The sequence below is a fragment of the Prionailurus bengalensis genome, chromosome A2 (genome assembly GCF_016509475.1).
Source record: "Prionailurus bengalensis isolate Pbe53 chromosome A2, Fcat_Pben_1.1_paternal_pri, whole genome shotgun sequence".
Classification (NCBI taxonomy): domain Eukaryota; kingdom Metazoa; phylum Chordata; class Mammalia; order Carnivora; family Felidae; genus Prionailurus; species Prionailurus bengalensis.
This window is the reverse complement of record NC_057348.1, coordinates 134,495,883-134,514,572: the sequence shown is the minus strand read 5'-3', so window position 1 is coordinate 134,514,572 and position 18,690 is coordinate 134,495,883. Positions and strand designations below refer to the sequence as shown.

Here is an 18,690-nt window from a genome sequence, read left to right as displayed (position 1 = left end):
TAGAATTTTTCTCCTTTTCTCTATTTAGTTAATAGAAAACAAATTTTAATGTGCTTACTCATTGAATTGTAAGAGATACTCAAAACACAGAACACTAGTTACCCTGCACTAAGTAATAAGACAGAAGCAGTTCTTTCTGTAGAGTATAAGAGCTGTAGTCTGTTGATGTGCCTAACAGTGTCACGCTCAATAGAAAACAGGCTGATGAATGTCTTAGAGGATGGCCAGTTGAGGTGAAAGATGGATGAAACCACAGTTCCTCAATTGTGCCCCAGTATTTTGTTTAAACCCATGTCTATATCCTAACCTGCCATGACTGTCATCACCTCTTATCCTTCTTTCCATCTTACCATTGTGCAGTGGGCCTCTTTACTCATCTTCTTCCCTTGTTCCCAACCAGAACTGTGTATCAGAAACCTCAATCTGTGGGTAACCCTTCTCACTGACCAAAGTCTACAAGCCCCTACCAAACTCTCTTCTAATCTTTCTGCATCTACATCAAGGCCAAGCTCATGCTATGCACCAAGCATCTATTTGGTACATATGCAGTGACGCCATTATGGCCACAGTAAAGGTGGTATTGAAAAAGACCTTCACTCTTAACTCCTTTTTCTTAACCCACAAATTATTTTCAACTTGAAATCATAGACTGGTGGTTAGTGAAAAATCTATGAATTCAAAAAGCAACCTTCATGGGAAGTCACCTCTACTAGTACCACTGCTCAAGCAATGTCTACTAGAAGATTTTGCCTAAAGTCTCTCATTCAGACAACATCACCCACTTAAAAGGGACACTGTTGAAAGGCTCAAAAAAGCATTATGGAGCAGAGAAGTTAATCTACCTTTCTCCTTTTAATTGCTCTAATTATGTTTTCCCAATTTTGATTAAGTACAAAGCTCTGGAATTTCTATTTACTCTCCCTATCATCTTTTCTTCTCCTTTCATTGTTCTCCTTGTTTTTTGATCCATCTTCATTCCACACTGGTGTATGAAGGAAGGTGTGTGTGTGTGGGTGTGTGTGTGTGTGTGTGTGTGTGTGTGTAAGGAAGGGACCAACACTTCCCAGAATTTCTTTCATGCTATTTTAACTTTTGGAAACTCCTCAATTCTATAAATTAGTTTTTAGAGATTTGGGGGAGGAAATGAAAAACTGTTTTATCTAAAAATAATTTTTACTAATCAGCATTTCATTACATTACTTGACATACGAGGCTGTGCCATAACTATTTGCTCATTTGATAAACAGATATTTTGTTCAAGCAATTTTGTTAGGTACTGAGGATGTGGAGATAAAAGCCACAGTTCATATCTTCAGGGGCTAATGAGGAAACCAGTGAACATATTACCACAGAGTGTGGTAAGAGATATGGTAGAAATAAGCAAAGGGTGCTACTGGAGTACTCAGGAAAGGGAGCTTATCCAGAATGGAGGGTTAGGGGAAAGCTAGAGAAGATTTCCTGGGGAAGGAAATGCCTGAGTAGAATTGTAAAGAACTGGGAGAAAATGTGAACCTGACAAAATCAATGTTAAAGGGAATTTGAGGCAGATGAAATAATATGTGTTAAGGCAAGGTTGTGAGAGACACTAATGGATTCTGGGAACTACAAGAATGATAGGCTGACACACATCTGATAAACGCACAGGTTGACTCACATTGCACTTACTATCCAAAATATGCAAGGAACTCAAACAACTCAGTAGTAGCAAAAAAAGAAAAAAAATGGGCAAAGAAACTAAATAGACATTTTTCTAAAGAAAAGATACAAATGGCCAAGAAGAACATGAAAAGGTGCTTAACATCACTAATCAGGGAAATGCAAATCAAAACTACTATGAGGTATCACCTCACACCCTGTTAGAATGGCTATTACCCAAAAGACAAGAGATAACAAATGTTGGTAAGGACATTAAGGGAACCCTTGTACAGTGTTGGTGGGAATGTAAACTAGTACAGCCAGTAAACAGTATGGATATTCTCAAGAAATTAAAAATAGAACTACCATATGATCCAGCAATCCCACTTCTGGGTATTTATCCAAGGGGGGGAAAAAAGGAGCACTAGGAGATATCTGTACTTCCACATTAATGGCAGCACTATACACAACAGCCAACACATGGAAACAACCTAAGTATCTACCAATGGATGAATGGATCAGGAAGATGTGGTATATGTCTATTCAGACTTTAAAAAAAAAAAAAAAAAAGGAAATCATGTCATTTGCCACAATATGGATGAACCTGGAGGGCATTATGCTAACTGAAATAAGCCAGACAGAGAAAGACAAATACTGCATCAGTTTTATGTGAAATCTAAGGGGAAAAAAGGTTGTGTTTCTAGAAATAAGTAGAAAACTGGCTGCCAGGGGCTGGGGCAGCAGTTGGGGGTGATGGGGGTGACGGGTGGAGAGGGCAGCAGAAATAGGGAGACATTGGTAAAATGGTACAAACTTTCAGTTAAAAAATAAAAAAAAGTCTTAATATCTAATGTATAACATGGTGACCATAGTTGACAATACTGAATTATATAGCTGAAATTTGCAAAGACAGTTTTTTGTTTTTGTTTTTGTTATTTGTAAAAAGGATGATAGGCTGAAGGTAGGGTAGGGTGGCAGTGCTGTGCTTGAGCCATCTTGTACCAGCTTACAGACCCAACTGTGAACATTTCTTCCTAATTTCATCCTGTTCAGTGACTTACCTTGGCAGCTTGAAATTGACTTGGTGGGAGTGTTTACACCACACAAATTGGCAAGCACTACAGATCGGGGCTTCTACTCCCCTCTTCCCTGAGAATTAGACATCCAGCACACTAGTGAGTTTGAGGACCAGGAAATAGTCAAGGCCAAGGTAGGACACTTCTTGAATACATACTAAAGAGTATGGATTTACTCTAAAACCATTGGGGAGTCCTCAAATTATTTTAAGGGACACAGTAAGACAAATGGGTTTGCTTTCAAGAAAGATTAGTTACTCCAGCAGCAGTCTGGAGACAACTAGATTGGTTGGAGATGAGAATGGAGCCAGGGAGATCTAGTTTTATCTTACTGGCACCGTTTCAGCATACTAAAGAACAAAATCTATCTGGAATGATAACATACAATTTTGTTTCTCCTTTGTGTATCTGCAGAAAGAAAGAAAGAATAAGTAAAGATTTTGAAACTTCACATTTACTATAAATGAGACCAAATTTTATTCGGAAGAAGGAATAGAAGAAGCAGGCTGAATTAGATCATGCTGATGGAGAAGGCTGAGATAGGCTGAAAGATTCTCTGGAAATATTAAGTTCCTTGATTAAATAGGTGTTGTTAGTTGCACCCAAAACCAGGATAAGGTGCTTAGAAAGTCTTAAATAAGGCTGGTACACAGAATAAGAATGTCAACTTGGGTTAATGAATGAGAGAGGTTGTGTAAACTATTACTTAATCCTAGTTGAGGGTTTCCTGAGCCACTGGGGATCTGGGCTGAGGTTGAGAGACAAAAATAAGGTTAGAAGGAAATAGAGCATTAAACAAACAATAGTTCAGTTTAACTTGTGATTTAGCCAGAGTTCAGAGTATAAAATAAAAGCTATCTTTCTTGCTAGTAGCAAGAAAGATAAAATGAAGTGATGTCAATATCATTATTAAAATAATTATCCAGCTATTCACTGGAACAGAGATTTTATTATATTTCTGCAATGAAAATAAAAAATTTGACTATTTCTTAGCCAGTTTGTGAATATTCGGCATATAGAGTATTTAAAAAAGCACTGGGAGTTATAACAGCTGGTTCTAAAGGCCCAGAAAATGAAGGAAAAGCTTTAATATCTACAGTTCACACAAATACTAAATTAATATTTACTTATGAAAATTTAGATGTTTACTTTTCAAATATTTAATAATCTCTCCTTTTCTAGGAGTTCATCTGCATTCACTTGGATTGTTATCTTATCATTAGGGTCATAAGATACTCAATATCACATAGTTTACACCATGACTAGTCTAGATCCTGAAGATTTTTTTTTTAAAAAGAGCTTTCTTGTTAGGCGTGGTAAAGTCCTGGTGTTTATTTTTCTGTGATCTATAACTGTGCCACAAATGGTGAACTTCAAATTTTCAACGGTGCCACCATACCACATACCCAGGATCACAAAAAACACTGTTTGCCTAAAAATCTGAAATTAATGCTTTTGTTTTCTTAAAAAAGTATCTACATAGAAAATACCATAGGGGCGCCTGGGGGGCTCAGTTAGTTAAGCGTCCAACATTGGCTCAAGTCATGATCTCACAGTTTGAGAGTTCGAGCCCTGTGTTGTGCTCTGTGCTGACAGCTCAGAGCTTGGAGCCTGCTTCGGATTCTGTCTCCTTCTCTCTCTGTCCCACTCTTCGCACTCTGTCTCTCTCTCTCTCTCTCTCAAAAATAAATAAAAAACATTAAAAAATTAAAAAAAAATAAAATACCATAATCATCGCCACAATTCATCATAATACGTATTTTTTAAATCAGGCACATATTTTAGTCTTCTTTGTGCATGTCAAAAACCTGACCTTTAAGTGTTAATTACAGGTTATATGTACTATTGTTAAACTACCATTTATATATTACTCATTATTTTGCAAACACTGACTAATATTCTTAATATTGGGCCAATAACAGAATTGATCTTGTGTTTTGGCTGCCCAGTTGTACTTGGAATCAATACATTTGTTATGACTCCTCAGAAACCAGAGTGAGTTTAGTTGAGAGTAAGAAACACTGCCCATTTTTTTTCCCTATCAGCTCTAGATAGACCCAATGTAACTGGTATTTTCAAATTAGAAATATTTCTCAATTACTCTTACTAATACATTTACTGATTCTTGTTTACCATGATGTTGGAGCCACAAATAAGTTTACATTAATGAATCCTCAGATACATTATAATGAATCATCAGATATATTCTATTGTAAATTCCTCTTCTTTATTTATTTAATTCAGTTCCTTAAGTACCAGGATCACCTAATTTGACCTCATATTCACCTCTATTACTGCACTTCAGAACATTTCCAGAGTCTTGGACCTTCTCATATTAATGAATATATGAAGAAAAATAATCTCACCCATTATCTTTCCTAAGGTTTTGTATATCCACCCTCCCACCCCCCCCCCCCCCAACGGTACTCCTATAAACTATCTCTTACATTCAAGATTCTGGTTACTTTACTGGAAAGTAAATATAGCCCTTTGCCATAATTATAGTCTTCAGGAAGGGGCAAGCCAATGACCTCTCTGACTTGCAGGCACAGGAACGAGCCCTGAGGATTAAATGCCTCCTGTTCCCTCATCTTTTCCAATGGGAGACTCCACTTCTTTCTTAGCAAAACAAAAGTGAACAAAGTGAGCAAGAAAAAGGTGAGTATGCCTTTGGATTCCTCACATGTATTTTTTGTACTTGGATTTCAAATCTTCATGGCTTGTGGGGAAGGCAAAAACAGTGCCTTTTACGACCCTCATAAAAATATGTGTATTTCTATCAAGGGCTTTTATCCAAACACTGCAGCAATTTAGATGGTCTCTATTTACTGTATAAGTTTACAGATTTCTTTTGGAAGACAAATTATTTTGTCAAATAAAATCAACACTATTGTCTGTTGTCTGCAAGGCATATATACCTAGGTACAAAGAACCATGACAAACTGCCTGCCCTCTAAGACCTTAAACTTATTTAGATATTTGCACGATAATGTATATATAAATCAATATGATTAAAATGAAAGAGAAAGGCAAAATGTCTGCAGTTAGGGAATGCATTAGAACAACATAAAGGCAGCACTAACTAGAGGACATGCCCCCGTACATTCAGTAGGTGCTCATGACATCCTTGTGAGTCCCAGGAGCACTTGTTCCTCAGCCCTGTAGGGCACATGATTCACATGAGAAGGAAATGGTCTGAAATAAGACAGTTGTGCAGAGAACGGTATATGATTGTAGAAAGACAATATGATTGGGGCCCATCTCAGCACCACATTCCCTTAAATTCCATCAATTTTTATAATTTTGATAGTTTCAAAAGAGCTTACTTTGTGTGTTTTTGGAATTATGATTCACTTTGTCATAGGATTTACTGGTGACAGGACAATCCCTTCCATCCCCAGGAAATGCAAATTCTTCTGTTGCATAGGATCCCAAGTGCTGGCCACAGAAGAAAGGTGAGAGGGACAAGAAAGAAACAACGTGGAGAGATACAAGAAACCTCTATTTTTCAAAGCTGATTAAGGTGACAGGCTAGGAGAGGAGGTAAGTGTTACCTACATTATGTCATTAGCTTCTAGAAATCTACATATTATCTTCCTCATACTAAGAATTACTTAATGAAAAGTAACTTAATTCCCTTAGAAATCAAAGAAAAGACAAACTTTATATACAGTAACAACTTTTTAAAAAACAAACTGTTAAAGAAGTTAAAATCTCTGGCACAGTTCTACCTCTTGCGATATGTTTTTCTAAGTGTAAAACAATATGTACTCATATCCAGAACTCACTTTAAAAAGCTGGTTAAAAGCAGCACCATGTAGTTAAGACCTCAAGTTTATGAAATAGGTAATAATTATAAGTTAATTAAATAAGTAGTTGGCCTTGTACTAAGGACATATGGCTTCTTCTAAAATTTTGGGCTTTATGTAAAAGTTAACTTTCACCTCCTCAGGGTGGTCTTTTGTGACTACGCTATTACGTTTACATATTCCTCCTAGCTTACATTCACAGATTTTTATGTCCCTCACACTATATTTCATAAAATATCATGATATGTTTATTGGTGTGACTGGCTTCTTATTGACATCCCTCCCCTAGTGTGTTCACTTCAAAAAGACAAGAACCATGGCTATCTCATTCATCACTATAAGATCTGAAAGGTCAGGCACTCCATATCTACTGAATTTCTTGTTGAATCTTGGTTGCATGAATAAAACCTTTTTTCTGTCTTTTGCTGAAAACAATGATCACAAGTTTTTGGTCATTTTATGCACTAAATAAAATGATTAGGTTTCTAGAATTGGCTTAAACAAGTAAGATGAAAGAACAAGCATGTAATGTAAGCAGCTTTCAAAAATGGAAAAATTTGCACATTTTACTGTCAAGATAATTTTTAGAGATATTTGCTTTTGCTATTGACTGCCACTGCATTAGTGCTTGTATCTGCTTAATGCATTAGCACTAAATACTATTGATTCGCTAAGCTAACAGACCAATTTAATCTTTGCATTTTTCCCACTTGCTGAGCACCACCTCACCTATAGTTAAGTTAGTAGAGCAGTTGCTACATGCAAGTGTTAATCAGATTTTAAATTAAAAATGTCACTGGAAAATTTAATATTATACAAATTTACACTTTTCTGGTACATGGACACAAATTAAAGCAAATCATGAATAATCCATATATTTTGACATGGCAATTTAGCAAACTTAATTTTCATAAAATCAGCTCTAGAAAAGAGTGCTTAACAAATCAAAACTGACCTAAATTCACCCTTTTTACCTAGAGCATGATTTGAAATGTCACCTACCATTTTAATGTCCTCTGATTGATGAACATTTTGCTGATTTGCCCAAATAAGACAACTGAGGTCAGACTTTAGTCTGAACTCACAATTTTAATTTTTGTTTTCCAGCTACACTATTCATAAGGCATTTCCCCTTACTTGCGAGCACAGAGTGGTGAAAATAGCCTTTATTCTATATCAGCATGAATTTGTAAGACGTTTTTCTGTCCTCTTGTTGAAAAACTAGAGAATATTTTTGAAATATAGAAGGTAGACACACTTCATCTGTTCTAAATTAGCCTAGGTTTAGGGTGATGTGCAGTAAACTTCTTCCCCAAGGCTTTTAAGAAAGGAAGTCAACACTGCTCAGCAAGCAATTCATATGCAAATGAACCAGCTTGGAACATTTTAGTTAGAAAAAATATATAATTAGCAAATTGGACTGTATCCAGGATCCCAGAATCACTTACCACATTCACTATTATTAAACACACACACACACCAACAAAAACAAACAAACAAAACACCCCAAAACACACTGAGGGAATCTTAAAGATTTCAAGAGTAGCTGAGCCCTTGGTTTTATTCCCTTGATATAGAAGCCCTTTACAGCCCTCCCTGGCTGCTGGAGATGTGACTTACAGCACTTATCTGGGCACTGAGTCATTCTGGACTCTGTGTGCCCACTGACTCGGTATCTGTGCCAATCCATGAATAAGCAACGGGAGAAATTCCTCATGGGTATTCCATCCAAATTCTAACAGATCCTCTTTTTTCTTATTAGAGGAGATAACAGGGCAGGGTGGGATGACGACTGATAAGACAGAAGTATGAAGTAAAGGTGTAACACACAAAATTCGATATATTATTCTGAGTAAAAAAAATCCATTATTACTCAAGGAGGTTAATATTTTTATCAAAATGCAGGATTCCACATGTTTTCATTTGCCTCTAATCAGTAGTAGTATAACAGTATGTAGCAGTATGACAACGAAAATATTGTGTATTAGAACTGTCTTGTTAACACTTCAGCTTTTCAAAAACCAACTTTAAGACTTATTTTTTGCATGAATGCCTTATTGTTTGCTACATTATTAGTTTTACCAAGTGAATCTCCATGTAGAACTCAACTACTTAAATAAAATACAGATCATACCACCTGCTTCAAAAGGCACTGAGAATAAAGAATTAATTTAAAATGCATTCATCACATCATGGATCAATATAATCCACAGGTAAAGCCTACCTACGTTTTTGATAATGGTTTCAGCATTAACTGTATTTCTTTGCTGTTATCTTATAAAAATGTCATGCCCTTGCTTTTTCATTCTTTCCTGGGGTGGACCTATGAATAAGCTACCAAATGGTTTAAAGAAAGGTTAGCAGGAGGAAGAGAGAGAGTAGAAGATATTAATGGCTCACTGTAACACATTTTCAATACCCTCTGGGTGTGCCCTGTGATCTCACAGAGTATCACAAAATTCTGGAAAGAAAATTATTTTAAATTATTTTTAATAAAATAATGCAATATGCTACTTTTCATGGGACGTTAGCATATAGAATTCAAATAAGTAAGTTAGGGAGCAGCAACTCCCTGAGCCTGGGTGAGAATAAACGAGTTAATGGGAGGAGAGGAATCAAGTGTAAAATTAACAAATTTCTACTCAGATTTTTAAAACAGTATACTGAATCATTATACCTCAAGGATTTTCTTTTTTGCAAGATTTTGCTTTGGTAGCTATTACGTTTGGCTTAAGGCCAAGGTATCTAGTGTTTAGAATGAAGAATCCTCAAAAACATTTTTCATATAGGATAACATTCTCTCATTTCGTAGCATAGAAAGTAAGAAAACCCTGAAATCCGACTTCACATTTTTCATCCTTAATACAAAAATACTCTCTTGAGAGTGCTAGATTGTTTAAATAAGACATGCCAAACCAGTATAATTACATGGATGTTATTTGTAACACTGACTCCACATTCCCAGTTCAAATGGTGCGGTGTGTGGGAGATTACAGATACATGGCCTATAAAGAGTTATAAATCTTTGTTTATTTTATTAAATATTTCGAGACATGCCCTGAGGATGACAGATCAATAATGGTCCTTGTGGTTTCCTGATGGAAAGCTGCAATTATTTTCTTCCATTACAACTTAAATGTAACCCAATTTTACTCATCTATCATTTTTATAATAGTAATAAAGAAACATCACTGTATGTTTATTTTTCTGCCTATTCCTATTATTCCTTGTTTGCATCTTGTTTCGATTTTGTTTTCATTCAAAATTGTTCTAATCATTTTGCTTTCTTCCTCAGATGGCTCTGAGTGGTGACCCTTTAACTTTGGCACTCCTTGAAACGGAGATGGAAAATTACTACTTTAAGTTTCCTTTATTTTGGGAAGTGGTTGGCTACTCTTTGAATTTGAGTATAAATGATATTTAAAAAACAAGGAAGCCTGACACAAACAACCTGTGAAGTTGACTTTTTCTAAAACAGCATTATCTGAAAATTCTTGAATGCAGAGTATAATTTAAATTACATAAGCTTAGTATCTTATAGTGCCATGGACAGTCAGAATTGAAAGTGGGAACACGGGCACACCTTATAACTTCTAGCCTGGCTCTCCTCTCCAAACTACCACCACTCCCCACCTCTCTCCCTCTCTCTTTCTCCCTTTCTCTTTTTTGAACAATCAAGTTTTAAGAAGGACTTACACGAATTAAGTATTATGGAGGTAGGTCACTCATAACAGGTAGGAAGGTAAGTGAAAGACTTTCATGAGCAGTAGAACCAGAGTTTACCCCTTCCAGAAAATCCAATAATCTATATTTGCCTTTCTTTACATAAAGAATTCCTTACAATATTCCTTACAATAATAATTGCTATTTGTTAGGTGCCAAGGACTAAGTTCGGGTCTTTTGCAAACATTTTTGCACTTGTCTTCCCAATGGTATTGCATGGAAGAAAGTGAGTTCAGAGAATTTAAATAATGCTCTTGTGACCAGACAGGTATAAAATGATCAGGTACAGACCAGATCTCTTTGACTTCAGTCTTGTTCCTTTAGACCATGCTGTTGTCTCCCAAAGAGCTACATTTATGGTTCCTTTTTTTAAAAAAAATATTTTAGAGACAGAGAGAGAGAGAGTGAGGGAGTAAAAGCAGGGCAGAGGGAGGGACAGAGAGAGAGAGAGAGAGAGACAGAGAGAGAGAGAGAGACACACACACACACACAGAGAGAGAGAAAGAGAGAGAGAGAGAGAGAGAGAGAGAGAGAGAGAATCTTAATCAGGCTCCACGCTCAGCACAGAGCCCAACATGGGGCTTGATCCTGAGACCCTGGGATGATGACCTGAGCTGAAATCAAGAGTGGGACACTCAACCGACTGAGCCACCCAGGTGCCCTGAATTTATGGTCATCTTAACTGTGCCAGGTACTCTCTATGTATTATTCCCAATTTTTACAAAACCGTGTGAAGTAGGTTTTGTTCTCTGCATGTTACAAACAAGAAGACTGAGGCTCTGAGGAGTTAAGTCATGCAGCAAAAGTCACACAGTTGATATGCAATAAGCTGGGACTTCTATCCAGGGGTGTCTGGCACCAAACTGCATGCTTTTCCCCCTCAACTGATCAATCACTGGTCATTAAGATGTTGGTGAAAATATTTTTTACTACAAGCCTACTCTTACTCTTCCAAATGCTTATATATGGAGCAAAACTTTGAAATGGGATTGCAAGAAAAAGTATAATGTAGTAATTGTTATTTTCTGGTTAGGTAAGAGATATTACAAGAACTCTTTTTCTAATTTCAACTCTGATTAAAAATCTTTCCAAAATGTATTAATCCAATTCTCTTAGTAAGTATAATTTAGGGAATAGGATCTTTAGAGAATTGGGGATTAAGAAAATTCTTTTATTCAATATTGATCCCATTTTTAAGGAACTGGGTCAATGTGTATTGATTCTAGTTTTCTACCAGAGTAAATGTCATGCTAGTAAATCCCTTATATAATACTGTTGAAGAGTCCCATCAATGTGCTTAAAATGAACTGAATTTTTAAAAATTTTTATTTTATTTTATTATTGTTTTTCAGGAATAGAATTTAGTGATTCACCACTTACATATAACACCCAGTCCAGTACTCATCCCAACCAGTGTCCTCCTTAATGCCCATCACCCATTTAGCCCATCCCCCCCACTCAACACCCTGCCAGCAACCCTCCATTTGTTCTCAGTATTTAACAATCTCTTATGGGTTGTCTCCCTCTCTGTTTTTATCTTATTTTTGCGTCCCTTCCTCTATGTTCGTCTGTTTTGTTTCTTAAATTACACATGAGTGAAATCATAATATTTGCCTTTCTCTGACTGACTTATTTCGCTTAGCATAATACACTCAGGTTCCATTCATGCTGTTGCAAATGGCAAGATTTCACTCTTCTTGATTCCTGAGTAATATTCCACTGTGTATACATCCCATCTAAAATGAACTGAATTTTTAATACTGTTTATACCCAAATTTGATTTATAAACTCTCCATATTATGGGACATTTTCTCAATTATTTTATTTTGAATAATAATGTGCTGTCTAGGAAATATGCATTAGACTAAAACAACTTTAATCAAATACCAGTTTAAGATGTTTACAGAGGTCAAATGATGAATGAGTAAAAAGGTGGTAACATATTTAAGACTAAAGATTTAGTAATTATTTGTGGGTATTTAAAATTTTTTTTTCAACGTTTATTTATTTTTGGGACAGAGAGAGACAGAGCATGAACGGGGGAGGAGCAGAGAGAGAGGGAGGCACAGAATCGGAAACAGGCTCCAGGCTCTGAGCCATCAGCCCAGAGCCCGATGCGGGGCTCGAACTCATGGACCGCGAGATCGTGACCTGGCTGAAGTCGGACGCTTAACCGACTGCGCCACCCAGGCGCCCCTATTTGTGGGTATTTAATCTCATAATTCTAAGTGCTAGAAATCACTGTAAACGTATCTATCCTTTAAGAATCATTCTCAAAAGCAACATAGAAAATGGTTACATTGTGAAGATCAAGAATTTATTTTTATAGAACTGATACAATCAATTCTAATATTACATGAATGGGTACATATATGACTTAGGATAAGTTTCCAGAAACAACATCATATGCAGAATCAAAGAGTTCTGAAGCACAGACAACTTAGATGTGAAGATGATGTGTTCTGGAAACTATCAAATGACTCAAAAGAGGGCTTTAGAGATGTCACCAATATGAGAAGTATAGACCTGTTTCATAAAATGCGAGTGGGAAAAGCAACCTAATATGTGATCTGAAATAAGCCAAGTCAGGCTTATATACTGGCTGGACCCCTACAACTTAAAAGACCCTTTCTTGGCACTCTCTCTGTCTGATCCTGTGATAGAAACTCTTTTTGTACATGGCGGAAGCTCAAAGAGGGCCAGAAAACCCCTGCCATGGCTTTGTTCACACACTGAGGACTGGGCAGAAGCCTTAGCACAAGGTTACCACTGCAGTTTTCCTCGTCTACAGAGCACACAATAGTCCCTCCATAAAGATCTGATGGATTAGAGATGTTAATAACAAAACTATAATATATGTGTTTATTCACCAACCTTTATGCCAAAACCAAAGCTCAGTTCCAAGAAATTGTTAGAAGGGTCACCTGATATCTTGCCAAGAAAAGTTGCCAAGACAAAATGGAGTCATCTTATTGCTTGGTCTTTCCAAACAGGTTTGATTTTGTAAATCATTTTGTTTTGTGTGAGTAAAGGCTCTCTAGGTGACCTTATTTTAAGATGAAGCTAGAAAATGACTGTATGCTGATTATTGGGGGAATCTGAGTTCTTTCTGTGGATTGGTGTATGAAAACTGACAATGTAGGTAGTTTCATTCTCAGAAGAATTTTGATATTTAGTAACCAGAGAAGATAAACAGGCAAATAAGTAGAAGAAGTTGGAAGGTATTTGTCTTTATGGAATTTGGCCAGTGCAAAACTTGGCTTCCCTGGTAGGAAGACTATGTTGGCAAGCCCCATTTGTTTTCCACAAGAATTTTGCAATGGGAATGATAATGATTTCAGGTGCAAATGGTGCATTTGGGGCATTTTTTTCCTGCATGCTAAAACTGACCTGAATTTCATTGGATAATCCTGACTTTTTGTTTCCCTTGGAAAATACTAAAGGAGTGAAAGGGATAAAAAAAAAAGTTCAAATTTATTTTGAGAATTTCTAGAATTGATAAGTATTTTACACAGCGGGGGGGCTAAAATGTACAAAATAAGAAAATGAGATATCAATATTCCCTCATAAGGTAAAGTCTCTTTTTAATTTTTAACAGAACAAGATTTAAATAGCAAAGTCATGTGCTTTAGAGGCCCTGGAGGAACTTCTAATAGAATCTTTTAAAACTCGTGTTTCTGATGTAATTTATTGGATACAAAAAAGTATTTTCTCTGGAATGCTATTAATATTACATTTCCCCCCCCTAATTTCAGGTTTATGAAAGTCCTTTTGTTTCCTTCATTCTTCTGTATTTTCTAGTGAAGAAAAGGGGCAGCCTCATGAGGAATCTTTATTGCTTCTTACAGAGTTTCTGACATATATGATATGGATGCAGGGAGAAATAAGTCCTACTAGGGATTTATGCATGCATATTATTTTTTATTCCTAGACTTTGGAGGGGGAAGGAGGGAAGGTATGTCTTTAGTTCACTGAAACATGAATTCATTTTCTCAGCATTTTCTACCTTTATAAGAAGTTGTTTGTAGTTTCCATTTGGGGAAGTATCTCAGACATTTCAGCAAAAGTGAACCAAATGTTTCTGAATTCCTATGTCCTTGGTACCCTTCAGCAAATTATATACTCTGTTTCATCAAGGAGATGCTTAATGTCCTTCCTGCTTACAATTTCAACCTTCTTTCTGAGGCTAAAAACTTTTAGAGTAGAGAGATTTGGATTTCCAAAGTCAAACCATCTATAGAAAAGCTACACTATTTGTTCATCCAATTATGATCACCATGGGTCATTATGTTAGGAGTAGCCAGGTTCATATGTTCAAATCTGGGCCCAAACCAAAAAGCCCAAGGCCATAATGAACTCCTGTTTTGGCGCTCTACTTCTAGTACCGAGTGATCTGATGGCTACTAGGATAAACCTCTAGTATAGCTGGTAGTTTTTACTACATCTAAATCAAAGCAACAGAGACTGTCCCCAACACCTCCTGTGAAAGTATCATTTCATGTAGGCTTAAACAAGCGTTGATTAAAACATTTATATTTATAAATATCAAACACCATCCAGGTAAAAGTACCTAACTAGAAGGTGGTAGACACATGTCTATTCAAGTAGAAAGTCCATACGTGTTCCAAAGGAAGGAAGTGAGAGCAAAACTTTTGTCTAGTTTTCTAAGTTATTCAGAGAAGTGTATTCACACATTTAAAAATATTTTATTTATCAACATTTTAGAAGAGATTTATTTTGTTTGTTTTTGGTTAATTTTCATGTAATGCCTAGAATATAAAGCATTTATTTGTATATCAGTGAGTGAATGGGGCTTTATAAGGAAAATGCCTTCAAAAATCCACAAATTAACTTGAGCTTCTTATTCTAAATGTTGTAAAGACTGCATTGGGATCTCAGCAATTGTGTTTAACTGTTATTGTGTTACAGTTTATGTAAATTTGATTAGAACTATTAAAACTTCTATGAGAAATAAGTTTAATAATCTGAAGTGTTGGAGCACCTGAGTGCCTCAGTTGGTTAAGCATCTGACTTTGGCTCAGGTCATGATCTCGCAGTTTGTGAGTTCAAGCCCCATATGGGGCTCTGCGCTGACAGCTCAGAGCCTGGACCCTGCTTTGGATTCTCTGTCTGTCTGTCTCTCTCTCTCTCTCTCTCTGCCCCTCCCCCTTGTGTTCTCTCTCTCATAAATAAATAAACATTAAAAAAAAAACAATATGAAGTGTTGACAAACATGTAAACCCAAACTGTAAAATATATTTTCTTTTAGAACATTAACTTTTTCTCAAGCTATGATTTTACAATTAAATGAATATTCAATATTTAAATTTTCTTGGAAAGAATGTACAAATATTTTGGAAAAAGATCATTTACCAAGCACCAAAAAGCCCTTGATATTCTTTTCAGACTGCTACTTACTCTACTTATACCTTATAATTTATAAGTGGAAAATTAACGTGACTTACCCTATTAAAGCAGTGTTCGTGGTTGGGTCCATAAAAATGTTGAAGACATCTCACGTTGTTTTTGTTTACAATCTTGTTGAAGAATTCATTGACATATTTGATAGGGAATGCACAGACGGCAGAGCGATTCATTGGTTCAGAAGAATCCGGCTTGCTTTGTGCGAATACTCCATAGAGAATGTCATCATTCAGGTTGGCACCTATTTGCTTAGCAAGGTGGGCCCCAGGCTTACTGACATATGCAGCTTGGAGAATATTAAACACTTCCTCCCTTGTGGATCTCTTTCTTCTCTTTTCTGTGAGGATACATTCCAGAGGCATTTCCATGTAGGAATGCAATCCAGAGTCTACAGAACAGAACCTGATTATTCTTGTGTGAAAAGTCTGAGCATCTAGAGTTTCTCGCTGGACTGTCAAAAAGTAAATAAAACGGTTGCTTTCAAAGGCATGGATGTATTTAATAGGGTAGGAATCTCTGAATTCAGGGAGAACATCAATATAAGACTGGTCTGTTAAAAACTTAAAGCCATCTTGAGTTTCCTTTAGCCTTCTCACTGATATTGAATGTAATGAATGATCTGTTAGGTAAGAGGAATTTATGGTATTGCCCACGAAGAAGTTGATGAACCGGCCCTTTTCAGATATTAGGACTTTGGTTCCCAGGGCACTCACCACACAGTCAGGACAGTGGCTGGACTCTTCGTCTGCCTGTGGGGAGTACATGCAATGAACTTTTGACAGTATGTCAGCAGTATTGCTGGGTGGAAGGACATGTCGCTGGCAGGTCCCTCTGTGGACACTGCCACAGCTAATGAGTTGGTCGTCATAGTACGTGTCAATAAGTAGAGCCATGTTGATGTTATCTTTCCAAACACCACCTGATAAATTGGCTTTGTGGCTGCAGTCCTGACATGGGAAACAATCTGGGTGTTCCAGCACGGGCCCAGTCTTGTACTCAGCAACCTTCTGAAGGTCTTTGTCATTTAAAACGTAAATATAGTTAACTGCACCAAGGTAAATATGATGCTTGTGTAAAACAACATTCTGGATGGGTGTTTCTGCAGTGAAGTTGGGAAGCTGATACTTCATGTTCACATTCATCTCAGACTTTACTAGTGCCTCTCTGCACTCCCCATAGCTCTTCTGCACCAAGGTAAACAGAAGCACAAGGATGCCAGGTGCAAGCACAGCAGGAGCCTTCATGGTGAGAAGCTTATCTGCCAAAACATGTTCAAGGCGAGAGCAGTTTAGTTGTCATTAGAAACAAAGAAACTGAAAGAACTATACCAGTTAAACTATTAGAAACAAAGCTTCCTAACTGGAATTTTTACATCAAGTGAAAACAAAAAACTCTAGCTGGTTTCACATAAAGATGCATTGTACAGATGGACATGACTCCACATAGTTTAATTTTAGAACTCAAGCCAGAACGAGTAATTTTAGAGAACCATTATGAGATGCAAACAATGTTCTGTATTAAGACAATACAGCAACTAAGTTAGACTCATTTAGCAATAAAGTCAGAAACAGCAAGTTTCTTTCTTAACCGCTTGCTGGTTGTTTAATGTGGTTTAATATCTGTGGTTAATGACTAGGTTGATATTTAAGCCTTCTCAGTTAGTCAAGTAAAGGAACTGTGGTTCAGATTCATTTATTCTAGAAATCACAGCAGGCATTGTTTTCTTGGGAGCATGTAGAATTACTAGTCTAAATTTAGCTTCCTTTTGGAAGAAAACAATCATAAATTCTAGAAGCAATATGATCACATGCTGTTTATAGGATTTTGTGTGCAGAGGAAAGGTATGGTTATAATTTGGCTATAGCAGACCTATTGTTTTGGATAGACAAATGCTTAACTTAATGTGAGATCACTAGAAACATAAAAACAGCAAACTGAAAATGTATAAAATAAAATGTTCAGGGCTAAAGTCCTAGAATTATTTCGCAGAGAAAAACAACATATTGTTTATTACCAAGTCAAAAGCTATTTAGTAAAAAAAAAAAACAAAAAAAAAAACAAAAAAAACCCCACATTATCTTAACATTCCATTGTATGCACATGGAAAGTATTTCTAGTTTTCAACGAGTGTATTTTTTTTTTCAGTTTTGAAAAACTTAAGGTACACGTTACAAACCTTGTTAGTTCTAACTATAAAAGTTGAAGGCAAGGCGGTAGGTTAGAAAGGAGAGGACTTAGAAGGAATAGAAACCAAATAGCTATTACTCTTTCCCCTCATTTTTTGGTGCATAATTCTGACAGGACAAAAGGAACCTTTAAAAACTTACTAGGCATTATAACTATGCTAAAGACTAACCCTAGGTCTACAAAATCTAACAACTAGTATGTGCATGGCTCTGTGCTTGTACTATGGAAATGGGATGTGGTACTTACTCTTCAGTAAACCTACAGTGTGGTTGAGAGACAGCACACATACAAAAATAACAAGAATGCACAGCATTATAATACCCTGCATAGCACTAACCAAAGCTAAAAGCATTAAGAGAGGGGGGAATAATTCGTACTAAGAATTATTATGGTTATGAGCAGTGTGTGCAAAGATACAGAGGCAGGAAAGAGAATATGGCATGGCCAGAAGAACTGCCCAGAGGGCCCAGAGAACTGCATGTAGTAAGCCCAGAGAAGCCCAAGGAAAGCAAATGGGGGAGATAAAAATTGTTGGAGCAATATTCCAAAAAGAGTAAAAAGAGGCACTTTCAAGAGCATAGAACATAAGAGAGATCACTCTTTCTGAGACAGCAGGTGAGGATAAGTCAGATGAAGATAAGTATAGACACTGAGGGAGTTCAGGGAATATGACCTCAACATTCTAAAAATAAATTAGGGTATATGACCATCACTGAAAGTAATGGTTACAGAAGAGGGACTAGGTTCTTCAGATTGGAGAAAGAGGTTTAGAATAGCTACAATAAGGCATGCAAAAAGAGGTCAGCAGGAAATGAAAGTAAGGATTGCTTAATAGC

The 18,690-nt window shown here is 36.5% G+C and overlaps 1 protein-coding gene across 1 annotated transcript in view; it reads right to left on the bottom strand.

The window, feature by feature from the left end:
• Positions 1-18,690, bottom strand: part of MET (MET proto-oncogene, receptor tyrosine kinase) — a 113,752-nt gene that overhangs the window by 70,042 nt on the left and 25,020 nt on the right. Inside the window, exon 2 of the mRNA XM_043589318.1 lies at positions 15,709-16,925. Coding sequence (XP_043445253.1) covers positions 15,709-16,911 — 1,203 coding nt within the window. The 5' untranslated portion in view covers positions 16,912-16,925. The remainder of the gene's footprint in view (positions 1-15,708; positions 16,926-18,690) is intronic.